Here is a 16,189-nt window from a genome sequence, read left to right on the forward strand (position 1 = left end):
GCGCCCACGGTTTCTTGTAGCATTATCACATCGGGTTTGAGTTGGATGTTTCTTACGTACTGTTGTAGGACCGGTTTTTTTCCCGGCTAGACCTCTGCAGTTCCACTGCCAGACCAATAGATCTTTATCGTGTCTGGCCATCCCGGAGCCTTAAAGAAGGAGCTGTTGAGAAACTGGAGTGGTGCGCGGGGGGCGGTTCCACCACGGGAACATCTGTGATTACGGGATTTATATTAAGACTTCCCGCGTTCGGCTGTGGTGATTGCGACAGGGACGGTGCCCACATCGCACATTCCTCGAGCTTGACCACCCTGGTTGTGACGCCGGATATGGCGGAAGACAGACTGCCGATTGCACTTTGTAGTTCGGTAAGCATGGCTTTATTTTCCGATCTCGCCTGTTCGGCGTGGCTGGTGTCTTGGCTTTGCACGGCTCGCTTTTTTGCGGGTGGCGTTGCTTTGTCCTATTCCTGGCCATTGTTGCTCGGAGCAGGAGTGCTGACGGGAGTGGGTCTAGCAGGTTGCGTGGGAGGCGCGACCTTTCTCAATTCGCGTAGCTCTTGGGTTAGCTGTTGTACTAGGCTCCTGAGCATGGCGTTCTCACGTTTTATTTCTGCAATAATCTCATTTTCTATGTTATTTGTGACTCGCGGTTCTGAGGCAGTTACTCCGTAGACCCCGCGCCTTGGCGCACCCTTGACCGCGTCTGCCTAGCTCATCTTTCCGAGGAGGGCCCCGACCTCCTGAGTGCCTTGGCGGCGTCGACTGGATCTGGACCGGGCTCGGCCCGGTCCCGGGGTGCGACTGCGAGCTCTGCTCCTCGACCGGCAGTGCTGGCGGGATCGAGGGGTCCCGGTAGCCGATGTCGATCTGGACCTGGCCCGGCCTCTGGATCTGGATCTTGGCTTGCGTAGACCGGGGGCTTGCTCTCCTCTGGATTCCTTGACGGCCTCGACTTCTGCTTCCGCTTCGGCTCTTTTCCTTTTCCATCTTCGTTTCTTGGCTATATACGGGGCCTTGAACTTTGCTCGGCAGGATTTGTCTGCCGTAGGGTGTTCCCCTCGGCACAGGCGGCAGTTCGGGGTGTACTGGTGATTGGGGTCTGGGTTCTTGGCACCGCAGCCCCTGCAGATCCTGTCCTGGGGATTTGGGCAGACGTCCATATGGTGCCCCAGTCCACCACATTGGTGACAGATGTCGACCTGCTTCCTGTACAGCGAACAGCGAAGCAGAGTGCCTCCGTACCTGACGAGAGTGGGAACTTTTAGGCCTTCGAAGGTAATGATGCGTGTCGTAGTGTTGCTAAGACTCTTGGCTGCTAGGGCTGTCGGGTTCCTGTCGTTGACGATCTTAGAGTTAATGGTCCTGGAGTCTTCTTCGAGAGGTATGCCTCGGATGACCCCCTTGGCCGTATGATCGGGTGCCGTTTCATACGCGTTGACCTCGTATTGGCGGTCGCCGATCCCTATGACCTCGATCTTCTTGTATTTTTCTGGGTTGGTGCTACTGGGTGTGCTGATAATGACGATGTTTTGATGGGTGTTGTGGCAGACCGTATCTTGGCTGGCGTCTTGATCGGACACTCCTGTAGCCCGGTTTATGGCTGACACAATCTTGACTGCGCCGATCGTTGCAGTGTTGAGGCCACCCTTGGGTCTAACGATGATCTTGATGTTGTTTCTTGGGAGGGACGGCATTCTGCTGGCCTTGAGTACTTGTTTTACGTTCCGCGGGCGTCGCGGTGGTTTTCGACCGTCTACATCGCCGGTGCGGGAGTAGGCTTCGTTCTTAGATCTATCCCGTGATGCGATGGGACCGCACCGGGTTTTGGAGCCGATCATGCACCAGCCGGCATCTCCACCGAATTCTTCGGGAGAAAACTCTCCTTCGACCTGGACCTCCATGCTTGGCGAAAAATTGGTGCGTAGGGCTTGGGTATTGTTAGGCCTGGCGGGTGGTAGCTCGCCTAGGCTGGCTTCCAGGCGTGCGCAGCGTCTTAACGCGGCGTCGGCGTTGCTCGGGCGGAATTGTTTGGTAAAGTAGCGAAAAATCGTTTCGCACCTTGAAACTTGATCCCAGCACGCTCCCGGCAGCTTGCTGCATCCGAAAATAGCTGAGCTAGAAGAATAGCGTTCTGGCTCGCTGTGACTTCGTCTTGCATCACATCTTCTTGCACATCACATTAACAACTTCCACATTACACGTTTCACACTATTCGAGCTGTCCTGTGTGAGCGTATCGCCTACTGTTGACTCATAAAATTTATGTACGAGCATCGTCACTATAAGTCTGTATCGTGCACGCTATAAAACCCGTCCGAATTGCTAAGAGAGCGTAGTACGCGACAGTTCAGTGGTTGGCACATCACTCTTCAAGCTTCGTATTGTCACGTTGTCGTGACGTCAAAGAACACAGTAGCAATACTGTTAAGCACAATAACTTTTATTGGGCGAACCTGTGCCCACAAAAGAGGCTACACTTATAGCACAACGATAGCGGCGAACACGGTCGGCGATCGTCGAAAATCTGATCAGCGGGTCAAGCGCGTCGGCTTTTATACAGCAGTCGTCGAATGTTCCAGACTAATCGTTCGGACCCGCGTGCCTTCCACAAAGCCCTATACCATTCGCGTCAGGTGATGAAATCAGATACCATAAGGTTCGGGGACAACAGACAGCGGATAGAAGCATTAATAACTTTCCAGAAACTTCGGATACATGCAGGCGCGTCCCGCGCTGTGCGATTACATTTGTTAGGCGGCGAAACGTGGTTGCCCGATAAATATAAGTACACGTGTCAATACCCCCCTCTTAAAAAGCATCTTCCCGATGCTACAAACTTAAGAGAGCGAAACACAAAAGGACACTTATTAAACATAAGTAACAAAACAACGAAAAGAAACAAAGTCCGAAGGTCAGTTACGCGAAGCCCCAAAGTTCATTAACCCTGGTAGTACGGCTTGAGCCGCACAACGTGGACTATTTCAGGTCGTGAGCGGCGCCTCTGTGATAGCGAAATGCCGTCTGGCACGACCTCATAGTCCAGTGCGCCAATACGTCGGATGATCTTGTACGGTCCGAAATAGCGAGGCAAAAGCTTCTCGCTGAGTCCTCGTCGGCGTACAGGGGTCCAAACCCAAACACGGTCACCGGGTTGGTACTCGACGAAGCGTCGTCGGAGGTTGTAGTGTCGGCTGTTGGTCCTCTGCTGGTTCTTTATTCGCAGGCGGGCGAGCTGTCGGGCTTCTTCGGCGCGCTGGAGATAGGTAGCGACGTCAAGGTTTTCCTCGTCAGTGACGTGCGGCAGCATGGCGTCGAGCGTCGTCGTCGGGTTCCTGCCGTAGACCAGCTTGAACGGCGTGATCAGTGTTGTTTCTTGCACCGCCGTGTTGTAAGCGAATGTTACGTACGGCAGGACGGCATCCCACGTCTTGTGTTCGACGTCGACGTACATCGCTAGCATGTCGGCGAGGGTCTTATTCAGCCGCTCCGTAAGACCATTCGTCTGCGGATGGTAGGCCGTTGTCCTACTGTGCCTTGTCTGACTGTATTTCAGAATGGCTTGGGTGAGCTCCGCTGTAAAGGCCGTTCCTCTGTCAGTGATAGGACTTCGGGGGCGCCATGTCGCAGCAGGATGTTTTCGACAAAGAATTTCGCCAGTTCGGCTGCGCTACCTTTCGGCAGTGCTTTAGTTTCAGCGAAGCGGGTGAGGTAGTCCGTCGCCACGACGATCCACTTATTTCCGGTTGTTGACGTCGGAAAGGGTCCCAGCAAGTCCATCCCGATCTGCTGGAATGGTCGGCAAGGAGGCTCGATTGGCTGTAGTAATCCGGCTGGCCTTGTCGGCGGTGTCTTGCGTCGCTGACAGTCTCGGCATGTTCTGACATAACGGGCGACGTCAGCGGTCAGGCGCGGCCAATAATACTTTTCTCGTTTCCTCGATAGTGTCCGGGAAAATCTGAGGTGTCCAGCAGTCGGATCGTCATGTAGGGCGTGCAATACTTCTGGACGAAGTCCTGACGGGACAACAAGAAGGTAGTTGGCGCGGACTGGTGAGAAGTTCTTCTTCACGAGTAGATTGTTTTGAAGCGTGAAGGAAGATAACCCGCGCTTAAATGCCCTCGGGACAACGTCGGTGTGCCCTTCCAAAAATTGGACGAGGCCTTTTAGCTCCGGGTCTGCCCGTTGCTGTTCAGCGAAGCCTTCCGCACTTATCATTCCAAGGAAGGCGTCGTCATTCTCGTCGTCTTGCGGTGGCGGGTCAATGGGGGCGCATGATAAGCAATCGGCATCGGAGTGTTTTCGTCCGGACTTGTAGGTTACAGTGATGTCGTATTCTTGTAGTCTGAGGCTCCAACGCGCCAGTCGTCCTGAAGGATCCTTTATATTTGCTAGCCAACACAACGCGTGATCGTCACTGATGACTTTGAATGGCCTGCCATAAAGATAAGGGCGAAATTTAGCTGTAGCCCGAACGATGGCGAGGCATTTCTTTTCGGTCGTAGAATAGTTGCCTCCCGCTGTTGACAGCGACCGGCTAGCGTAAGCTATCACTTGTTCGACTCCGTTTCTCCACTGGACTAGAACGGCACCGAGGCCTACGCTACTAGCGTCAGTATGGATTTCTGTATCGGCGTACTCTTCGAAGTGCGCAAGTACCGGCGGCGACTGCATGCGTCGTTTGAGTTCTTCAAATGCGTCGGCCTGCGGCGTTTCCCACTTGAACTCAACCTCACATTTAGTTAGACGTGTCAACGGCTCGGCGATGCGTGAAAAGTCCTTGACAAAGCGCCTGTAGTACTGCCTTCTTGTCGATGGGTTGCGGGAACTGCGCGATGGCACGGTCGGCGATCGTCGAAAATCTGATCAGTGGGTCAAGCGCGTCGGCTTTCATAGAGCAGTCGTCGAATGTTCCAGACTAATCGTTCGGACCTGCGTGCCTTCCACAAAGTTCTATACCATTCGCATCAGGTGATGAAATCAGATAACATAAGGTTCGGCGACAACAGACAGCGGATAGAAGCATCGATAACTTTCCAGAAACTTCTATAGGCGCGTCCCGCGCTGTGCGATTACATTTGTTAGGCGGCGAAACGTGGTTGCCCGATAAAGATAAGTACACGTGTCAATATTGCTGCAGCGGTATGACGTAGATGGCAGGTGGCGGTGGCCAAAGTGTTGATTCTCTCTGCCATGACATCAGCTCCACGTCGATTCAAGGTGAGTGGTGATGAAAATATAGCTAAAAGCTGTTTTGCCCTTGCAATCGAGGCAAGGCTGAACCTGTGGTTTCGTGCACTGTGTCTTAAGGCACCTCTTTGAATACAGCTGTACTTACGTGCCAGCATTCTACTTGGAAACAATAGTAAATTACTACGTTCTGCCTACTCTCACCAGGCCTCACACGCAGTATACTGGGGACATACTCCAAGTCCGCTATATTCGGATATATCCCTTTTCATGTAGGCTCACATTGTTTTCTTTTTTTCAGTAGTGGGCGGTACCAAAAATGTTTGTTGCCGGCCTAAGTATTACAGTTGCTATGCCCTTGTGCTACTGAGGACGAGGTCATATGTTAAATTCTCGACCGCGGCTACGGCATACTCATGGAGACGGAAGGCAAGTAGCCCCGTGCAGGGAGGTTTGAATGCACATCGAAGGACTCCACCTGATCGAAATTACTTTGGAGATTTTCATTACGACGCTTCTAATAGTCTCAGTGTTGTTTGGGATGTTAAACCTAATCAATCAACCGTAGCGGTCTTCCATACAATGTCATTTATTCTAGATGTAACGTCTATTTTCACGTCCCATGGTACAGTCGATCAGTACATTGATGGTGGTAAAAGGTCGTCGCTTTACTAAATTAAGGCTTAGAACGACAGAAAACTGAGCTAGTTGGTAAGAATTCATTGGGCAAAAAAGAGGTGAGGCGTGCAAACTTTACACAAAAGTAGAGAAGTGGACAACACGTGTTGTCCACTTTGCTACTCTTGTGTCCTGTCTGCATGCCTCACCTCTTTTTTGCATAATAAATTAAGGCATCGCGCATGCCGTGAGGCCCCTAGAGAAAGCAGTTGCCGAACATGACTCTTCAGCAATACGAACCCAGATGACAACAGCAATAAGCTACGACAGCGGTAGCTATCGTAGCAAGTTAGACTTAATGTGTATGATGATTTATAACTCTTGTAGTATAAATTTTAGAAAAGCACACACGCCTTACCTTTCACAGCGTATGGGACGTGTGTGCAAACGCCGGTGTCTCCTTGGAACCTCCACCCGTGGAACGGGCACTCTATGCAGTCTCCCACCACGCGGCCCATCACCCCCAGGTGGGCACCCAGGTGGGGGCAGTAAGCGTCCAGAACATGCGCAACGCCATCTTCGGTGCGGAACGCTACAAGCTCTAAGCCTTGAAGGAAAAAAGACGCACAGTTGGAGCCGAAAATTGATGCATAGCAGAACTTTACACACTAAGAAAGTTTGTAAATATGTAGAAAGTAAATCATTTGCTAACTATTTAATGAATTAAATAAATTCATGGGTATTACGTCAACCAAGATCTGATTATGAAGCATGCTGTAGGAGGGGAAATCTGTATCACGGTGCCCCGGATTCATTCTGACCACCTCCGCTCCTTTAATGTTCACCTAAATCTAAGTACAGAAACGCTTTGGCATTTCTCCCCCATCTAAATGTGAACTCCATGGAGGAGATCGAACACACGATCTCGAGTTTATACATTTTCAATGTTACTCATCTATAAGCCATAGCCGCACTCACGAAGGTTTTCGTTTCATGAACTGTTTCACTGACTGGCTACCTTCACTAGCAAAGCGATGCGCAGAATATTTCATACACTAAGATGGTTTGTAAGAGCGGGCCTCAGAGATTTAGCGACAGCACACATGCCTTTTCCGAAAGCAACCAGCCAGTAAGAAACAATGGTTGCGATAGCGAAGTTTTGTGCATTCGGCTTTTTTTTTCTAGTTTTTTAGTGTCACGTAGGTCTGCCTATATGTTCTATATAAAACCACCCAGTCGGACTAAGATTTCACCTGACGTAATATCAGAACTTCAGCTGGAGCCTAGGCGGATTTTGTAAACCTGCATGAAAGATTTATAGGCCTCTCTTTAAAGCCGCATAGCTATCTTCCCCTTCACATGACCGAGTCTGGGTCTGCCCTTATACTCGCTCAGCCCTCTGACGTGTTACAGGGCATTCATAATCTCTATCGCAACTTCCAAGTATGCGCAGAGTACGAACAACTCACCGATGACGTTGAGAGCCTTCACTTCCCCTGTCTGAAGTTGTGCAGACTCAAGAACTGGGATCCATCCATTCGGGAAAACGGGTGGGCAGTTTTTGAAGGCTCGCGCTGTACGTGTACGTATAGGCTGAAAAGACAATAATCACTTTGATTGCAGATGCCTTGTCACTATCAGTTCACTTTCACAAACTTTGTGAAAAATAATTGTGCGCAACTACGCACATAAGCACAGTTGCTGCTAGACCACGTGAGATAAGTTCTCGAGCCATCATTTAGGTGTAATATCCTGAACTGATCTGAATAGATGAAGCTCCTGTGAAAGTCTAGGTGCTCTAAACCTGTATCTAGCGAAGGGAAAGTCGCTTTAGCCAAGCAGAACTTTGTATCTCTCAAAGAACAACGGGACATGTATAAGCAAAAATTTGCTCTAATAACAGCGTTACCCCATTGGGTCGCGTCCGGGCACCGGCGACTGATGGTGGCGATAGGCGTTATACGCAAATTATATTCGCGGCGGTGGTCAACCACGTAGTAATGCGCACAGTGACCTGCGGGTATACTGGCGGCGAAATTCGCTTGGCGGGTTGAACTACAAAATAAGGAATAATTTTTTTCTCTACTGCTACCCGCTTACGTCCAAGCGAATCCGGACTTGGTCGAATGACTAAAAGGGACTTCGAAGGGCAGTTTGGGGCTAACTTCAGCGCCTTTGGCCAACGTTAAGAACGAAGCAAATAGTAAACTGGAACTTCTTAGCCTTAGGACTTTGTGGAGATCTGTACGCTAAGAAAAAATATTGTTTGTGCGCTTCTCCTTCATACTTTCCACACCACTAACCATAGTGACCTTTTCGAACCTTCGTAAACGTACACTACTATAATCGAGTGTAAGAAAGAACTTGGAGAACAAACTAAGGACCGCGCAACGAGAGATAAAACAGAAAATAGTAGGTGTAACTGAAAGACAGGAACAAGGTAGGATGGATCAGAGAAAAAACCGGTGTAGCTGACATTCCATTTCAGGTTACGAAAAATAATTGTAGTCGAGCAGGTAATGGGAGTCGCTTGTGCAAATAACCAGTGGACTCTAAGAGTAACATAATGGGTGTTAGGAAAACGATAATGTGGTCGAGGAGCACAGAGAATTAGATGGTGTGAAATGACACACTATCAGTGGACACCATCAGGATGGACTCTACTTATGCATGACAGGGCAACAGGAGACCGCTGAAGAGGAGCTTTTGTACTGCAGTGGACATGGTGATGATGACGATGATTCTCTGCTGTGTCAGGTGCCCACAACGTGAGATTGACCAAGAATGGAAAGGTGCAATGAAACGCAAGTCAAATTGTTATTCAAAGAAGGGCAAAGAAATACTCGAAAGAAAACAGCAATAACAAGAAGCGAGAGTAGTAAAGCAGGCCGATGAGGACGACGTCAAGGACAACCAAGACGATAATGATGAGGATCTCCTTGGTTTTGGGTGTTTTATAACTTGGTTGTAGGTCATATAAGCCTTGCACTGATCCTCCGCTGTTTTTTGTCATTCGAATTATACTAAAAAGCTAGAGCTAACCTAACTCAAAGAGCTAGGAAAGACAGCATCGGTAAGAAAGACGAAAGAGAATAAGTACAAGTCAACTACAAATGCAGGCTAACGTGAATAACATTTGTGCATATTAAGGGAAAACTAAGTGAACCACTATTGCATCATTAAGGAATGTGCAATAGAAGTCGGTGGTAACTCCGTTAGACAGGATGCCAGTAAGCTATCGCAGGAGACGAAAGATCTGATGAAGAAACGCCAATGTATGAAAGCCTCTAACCCTACAGCTAGAATGGAACTGGCAGAACTTTCCACGTTAATCAACAAGCGTAAGACAGCTGACATAAAGAAGTATAACATGGATAGAATTGAACATACTCACAGGAACGGAGGACGCCTAAAAGCAGTGAAGAAGAAACTAGGAATAGGCAAGAATCAGATGTATGCCTTAAGAGACAAAGCCGGCAATATAATTACTAATATGGATGAGATCCTTCAAGTGGCTGAGGAGTTCTGTAGAGATTTATACAGTAGCAGTGGGACCTACGACGATAATGGAAGAGAGCATAGTCTAGAGGAACTCCAAATCCCACAAGTAACGCCGGAAGAAGTAAAGAAAGCCTTGGGAGCTATGCAAAGGGGGAAGGCAGCTGGGGGGGATCAGGTAACAGCAGATTTGTTAAAGGATGATGGGCAAATTGTTCTAGAAAAACTGGCGACACTGTATACGCAATGCCTCATGACTTCGAGCGTACCGAAATCTTAGAAGAACGCTAACATAATCCTAATCCATAAGAAAGGGGACGCCAAAGACTTCAAAAATTACAGACCGATCAGCTTACTGTCTGTTGACTACAAAGTATTTACTAAGGTACAGGAACACCTTAGGAATCAGGAACACCTTAGACATCCGTCAACCAAAGGACCAGGCACGATTCCGTAAAGGCTACTCAACAATAGACCATATTCCCACTATCAATCAGGTTATAGAGAAATGTGCGGAATATAACCAACCCTTATATATAGCTTTGATTGATTACGAGAAAGCGTTTGATTCAGTCGAAAACTCAGCAGTCATGGAGGCATTACGGAATCAGAGTGTAGACGAGCCGTATGTAAAATTACTGAAATATATCTATAGCGGCTCCACAGCCACTGTAGTCCTCCATAAAGAAACCAACAAAATCCCAATAAAGAAAGCCGTCAGGCAGGGAGGTACGATCTCTCCAATGCTATTCACAGCGTGTTTACAGGAGGTATTCAGAGACCTGGATTGGCAAGAATTGGGGATAAGAGTTAATGGAGAACACCTTAGTAACTTGCGATTCGCTGATGATATTGTCTTGCTTAGTAACTCAGGGGACCAACCGCAATGCATGCTGACTGACCTAGAGAGGCAAAGCAGAAGGGTGGGCCTAAAGATTATTCTGCAGAAAACTAAAGTAATGCTAAACAGTCTCGGAAAAGAACAGCAGTTTATGATAGGTAGGGAGGCATTGGAAGTGGTAAGGGAATACATCTACTTAGGACAGGTAGTGACTGCGGATCCGGATCATGAGACTGAAATAATCAGAAGAATAAGAATGGGCTGGGGTGCGTTTGGCAGGCATTCTCAGATCATGAACAGCAGGTTGTCATTATCCCTCAAGAGAAAAGTGTATAACAGCTGTGTCTTACCAGTACTCACGTGCGGGGCAGAAACCTGGAGGCTTACGAAAAGGGTTCTACTTAAATTGAGGACGACGCAACGAGCTATGGAAAGAATAATGATAGGTGTAACGTTAAGGGATAAGAAAAGAGCTGATTGGGTGAGGGAACAAACGCGAGTTAATGATATCTTAGTTGAAATCAAGAAAAAGAAATGGGAGCATGGGCAGCACACGCAATGAGCAGGGAAGATAGCCGATGGTCATTAAGAGTTACGGACTGGATTGCAAGGGAAGGGAAGCGTAGCAGCGGGCGGCAGAAAGTTAGGTGGGCGGATTAGATTAAGAAGTTTGCAGGGACGACATGGCCACAATTAGTACATGACCGGAGTAGTTGGAGAAGTATCGGAGAAACCTTTGCCCTGCAGTGGGCGTAACCAGGCTGATGATGATGATGAAGTGAACCTCATTACTCCCAACAAAAATTCGATTCTCAACACTGTAATAGAAAAAGAAAGAACAAATTTATACAATAATAGCTTTCAAGTAAAGCCGCAAGAAACAAGAGGAGTATATGTTAACCTCCAGTTTCCAGAGCCCTCCTTGGGAATACAACGTCCCCCATGGCATATAAGGCATAGACTTTGGCGTGTAACTTCTCTCAGTCTTCTCTAACCATACAGATCAGAGTATTCGCAGAGGCAACGTGTGTTTAATGAAGTAGAGTCACTTTTTGCGTTGTCAGCCATGCACTGCTTGTGTTGTTGAGATGCTGTGTGCGGGTACTCGATTGGCGCAAATTACCTATGAAAGGCCTCTTGTAGCTACACTTCGAAATAAACGCATCCTGCAGTATTTGTACGATTCTAAGGTTCACTTGTTTTAAATAAAAGATTCGTTCAAGTTTGGTTGCGCGTTACAATCGTAACTAATTCTACTCAAAATTATAAATTAAACCGCTTCTTAGTAAAAAGAAAAAGCTCAATGCAAGGTAGCTAGCCACACTGCCATCAGGCGGGTCGTGTGAAGAAAGCGACGCTCAGAGACATCGCAAGGTACTCGTATTCCACGGTGTGTGGAATGGCCTGCCGGAAATGGTAGTTGCGCGAGCCTTCAAGAAGGGTGGCATTTCTAATGCAATAAATGGAACTCAAAATGACTTTCTGTGGTCGGCAGACAGCGAAAAAGAGGTGTCGTCTGTCTATGATAGCGACTGGCCACTAGCATTCACCTGTGTGCGTATCTGTGTGCTTTGGATGTTCGATAAGATCGTTTCTACACGCTACGCGTCGACTCAGGTTTCATTACTTGATGTGAGGGTAGAATCGGCACCGAGTTATGTTTTTTTTAATATTTGGGTGGTAATATAACTGCGCGTTACAATTGTTGGCGCGGTAGGATCGTGCAAATACGGTAATCAACCTCATTTCAAGAGAGTCTGCGCGCAACGGTATACATTGGTATAATAAAACAAATCTTTTGTGACGTGAGCTCTCTAAGAATGCATGTGGTTATCGGGTTCACAGAAAGCTGCTTGACAGTAGCGCGAGGGCCTGCTTTCGAGGCTGAGCTTAATATCTTGCTTCTGCTTCTAGCATATCGCAGAAATGATATTAATACAGCTCGAGTACTTTTGTGTTCTTACGGAATTATTGACGAAAGAATGAATGCAAGTGCAGCGGCATTTCTGATCTCTATCGTGAAGGCGTTGTTCGGATCCGCAACCTGACTGGGTTGTTTTGTTTTGTTTTTTACGACTTGTGAAGGTCATAAATACACATTAACCGAAGCTGATGTGTTTGCGGTTGGTGCCCGTTGTATTAGCTTTAGTCAACAAAGTTCGCACAGCAGAGATTAAAGGGAAGTTTTTCCCTTGAGAAGTTTGCCCAACGTTCATGTCGAACAGCCACGGAATTCCGCAAACTTGAGTTGAATAATGAGTTTGTCGCCAAGAATTGTGATAATGCGCTAATGTCGACTTTGTTAATTCGGCCTCTTTGGAACTTGCATAATTATGCTGAGGAAAATAGCGCAAAAGGCACCCCTCAAGCATAGAAGGACACAACTGAAGTGGCGCTTTGCAAAGTATGCTCTCGTTCCCAGTGGCCAACTTTCTAACTGCTGTCATGCAAACTTTACTGGAATTATTTCGTTCATGGTGCGTGCGCCTGCCAAACTTCGCCTTACGATGCATGGCAAGAAAAGCAACAGTATACTCTGAACTGAAGCTTGTTGGTACTCTTTCGTGATAGAAAACCAGCCCAACATCCTACTGCCTTTTAATGCGGAAGCATTAAAGCATTGCGGCATAGAGCCAGGACGTCCTGAATGTACGTGACGTAGGGCTCCGTTGACGTCTGCACACGACCGGAAAGCACCTTCTGCGCGGCAAGTTGGTGACCGTAGGGGTTGCCGAACAAGTCTCGAAGCTTTTGCTTAAGCGAATCCCAACTGATCAGCTCATCTTCGTGCGTCCGATACCAAACTCGAGGTGTGCCACCGAGGTAAAAGACGACGTTGGCGAGCATGATAGTAGGGTCCCACCGGTTATTGCGCCGTCGGCGTCTTCCTACGTAACAATATGTCCCATGAAGCGGAAAATCCGGCCTGTGTCCAGAGTTAACACCCGGTTGTACCAAAACCCACGTGACCAAGTGATGACGTGACGTTCCCGGCGTTGGACCTGCTGCTGCGACTCGCACTGCGAAATTGACTTTGCCCGATTGGAAAATTGAGTTGCTCCACGTTCAAAACCAACCTGGCCCACTCCCAAAATTGACTTTGCCCGATTCACAAATTGAGTTGACCCGCGTTCAAAACCAACCTACCCACTCCCAAAATTGACTTGGCCCTCCCCTAAACCTTACTGTGTCCAAGTTGAGCACATGACAAAGTGAAAAGTATCGCGTGGAAGAGTCATACTACTTTCGCACTAAGTGCACGTAAGGGGACTTAAACGCATCTGTAACTTTCTTTCAGCGCTGTATCCTTCCGCTTTTTCTTTTCCTGTTTTTCTCTCACCAAGAAAGGCTCCATATGTAGGCACACCAATCGCGTGTAGGTTTTGTTAGGCTACAGCTGATCCCCTTCAACAGGGAGCATATTAGCACTGAATCAAAAAATCAAAGTAAGATTGTAGTGAGGCATGGCTAGAAATTGTGCTCCCTGAAAGTGGAGAAAACAGAAGCGCTGCTTCTCATAGTCCACAGCCAGATGAACTGACTGTGGACCGGTTCTGAAGCAAGCTTTCTCGCCTTAAGGTATGGACACAGAATTGTGCTCAAACCTGCTGAGACGTGGTCAAACACCCGAAAAATTAATGGTGACCTGGCTGGGCCTGCTCACTTAGTTCCACGAACTCCACTAACTTGGGTGGGTGACGGGGCTGACAGTATCATTGCCAGGCAGTAGCAAACCACTCCCTATTCCTGACCCGTCCTCTTCTAGGGATGTATTCTGCGATGATCCACTTCGGCGATACTATCGCCTTGGCCATCAGGCGCGCTGATTGGCTGGTTGAGCACTACGTCTTCCAATTTTGCTCAACAAGCCAATCAGGGCGCGCCTGACGGCGATACTATCGCCGAGGCGAGTTACCCAAAATACGACACTGCAGAAAAAAAGAACACTACAGGAGTCATAGTTATGTGCGTCCTGCTTTCTTTTTTTGCACTTTATAATGCGTGCCTATTTCGACTAAATCTCAGTTATGAGTAACCTTACAGCTCTGACTGCCTTCTCGTGGCTCTCTAAGACGCGTATATTTAGGCAAACTTGCCGTAATGGGCAAAGGTCACGTTCACCTTCGAGCTGTATGCCTATACAACCTGTGGTAGCAGCGGACGTGACTGAGACTGTATGTGCTCCACGGACATTCAGTGTTCCCGAGTCCACAGCCTTACTGCTATGGCTGTGAACTCGACTGTGCATGTACAAACATGCCTTCACGCGCACAAAAACGCCATCTCGATCGCTAGCGGGGCAAAGTCACGCACCTTCTCGGAATCGCTGACCAGCTTCTTCTTGTGCCAAAAATAACAAACGCTGACGGCTACGAGCGCAACGGTGGCAGCCGTCGCGAAAGCATGAGCGTCCAAGGAGATCGGGCTTCCGCTCGTCTTCTGGGGCAAGCGGTCAAAACTTCGTCCGAACGCCCCGGAGCCATCCATGGCACATCGCTTGGAGCGAACCAAGAGTTCCGACTGAGAGAAGCGGCGACAGTGGGAGCAGCCCTTTTCTCCGTCGATAACAATCGTTGCGCCAGAGTGGTTCAGTGGCTCGGAAAGGCGGAACCACCGGCGTGCGTCATGTCTGAGAGGCTGAGGGAACAGTCGGCACCGTCTTCCGGCGCCAACGCTGAGCCGATAACTGCGACCAATGCCGACACCGGAGCGGACCGCACTGGAGTAGCGGTGTTCACTGGAAAGTGAAACGAGGTATCGATTTTCCGTGCTCCTTGCTCACAACTGTTGTGACCTCAACAAGAAACTCCGAAAGATGGCTAAACTAAGCTACCTTAATGAAGGTGACCGAGCTTTTGCACTCGAGCTGTCGAATGTGTGAGTCGCATGCCACAGTCATGAATAAACAAGCGAGCCATCTGTCAGAAGCCCTAGCCGGCAATCGGGCCTTGGCATGGTTTCCGCATTATTCTGATTGTATTACTTTGTAGTCGAGTACATATGAATGCCTTTATATAAGAACATTATTGCCTATACTGATAAATGTGCTTGCTTTTATTATTCCTCCAACACCTACTGTAACAACACGCCCGGGTAGCTGCACATGTGCGCGGTTCAGTTACTTTCTTCGATTAGTAACGCTTCTCTGTTGCGATCACTTGAATCGGCAATTGACCGAGATGTTTCCGCGCTAAATGTATTTCTACTGACGCGTGCCTGTGCAGTATTGTTCGACACTATGTCAGTTTAGCTACACCTAACTCCTATGTGCAAAACCACGGCCTTCCCTTCCGCAAGGTGATGTGTCCCCTGGATGACATCGATGACTTTCTGCCCATGCTGCGCAGCTCTCACTCTTTCAGGGGTTTCTGAATAGCCGTTGACCGCGTGCCGCGCATCCTGAGGACATCGTGCTCGAACAGCACCATAACGTCTCTCACGTTCCGTCGGTTTCTTTATTGAGCCGTGAACTCGTGGTAGCGGTAAAGAATGGGCGGGTGCGTGATTTGACCGACAATGGGCGGTTTCGCGACTTCTTCGAGCTCTCATTATGCGCCTTTCCTATAGGTTGCACGCATGATCAGCCGTCCAGCCAGCGCTGTCATCGTCGCTTTCCCTTGTTCGAGTAGGCGCCACAGCGTCTGGTGGCATGCAGGAGCTATGACGGCTGCTTGGAGCGCTTAAACAAGTGCTACAGGAATTCCTGCACCATAACAAGGAGCAAAGCAACCGGTGCGCCGCTGTCTTGCCCAAAACTAGAAATACAGCACATCAAAATACGAAAATAAAAAGAAACGGGTAACCACATAGATCTGCGATGGGGAAAGCTTCTAGCAAATGCTCACTGTTATCTCAATGACTCAGGTAAACCGGTTTCTGCTGAATGCTTTGCCTTCCCAATCTTCTCCCTCTCTCTCCCTCTCTCACGTGATGTAAATGAGGTGGGCCATGTCAGTGGGCCAGGAACACTATCTGCCAAACACGAGCTGAGCGTTGCTCAAAGGCGGCATCTTTTACAACCGCTGACGAGGGGACATCGACCG

At 48.6% G+C, this 16,189-nt stretch overlaps 1 protein-coding gene across 1 annotated transcript in view; it reads right to left on the reverse strand.

Moving 5' to 3' along the window:
- The window catches only part of LOC142585662 (cholesterol 7-desaturase nvd-like), a 55,132-nt gene extending 40,499 nt beyond the window's left edge, over positions 1–14,633 (reverse strand). The window contains exons 1-3 of the mRNA XM_075696637.1: positions 14,460–14,633; positions 7,276–7,399; positions 6,225–6,413 (exon numbers count right to left, since the gene is read on the reverse strand). Of these exons, the coding sequence (XP_075552752.1) occupies positions 6,225–6,413; positions 7,276–7,399; positions 14,460–14,633 (487 nt within the window). The remainder of the gene's footprint in view (positions 1–6,224; positions 6,414–7,275; positions 7,400–14,459) is intronic.
- Positions 14,634–16,189: the final 1,556 nt, after the last annotated feature.

This window comes from Dermacentor variabilis, chromosome 1, assembly GCF_050947875.1.
Source record: "Dermacentor variabilis isolate Ectoservices chromosome 1, ASM5094787v1, whole genome shotgun sequence".
Lineage (NCBI taxonomy): Eukaryota > Metazoa > Arthropoda > Arachnida > Ixodida > Ixodidae > Dermacentor > Dermacentor variabilis.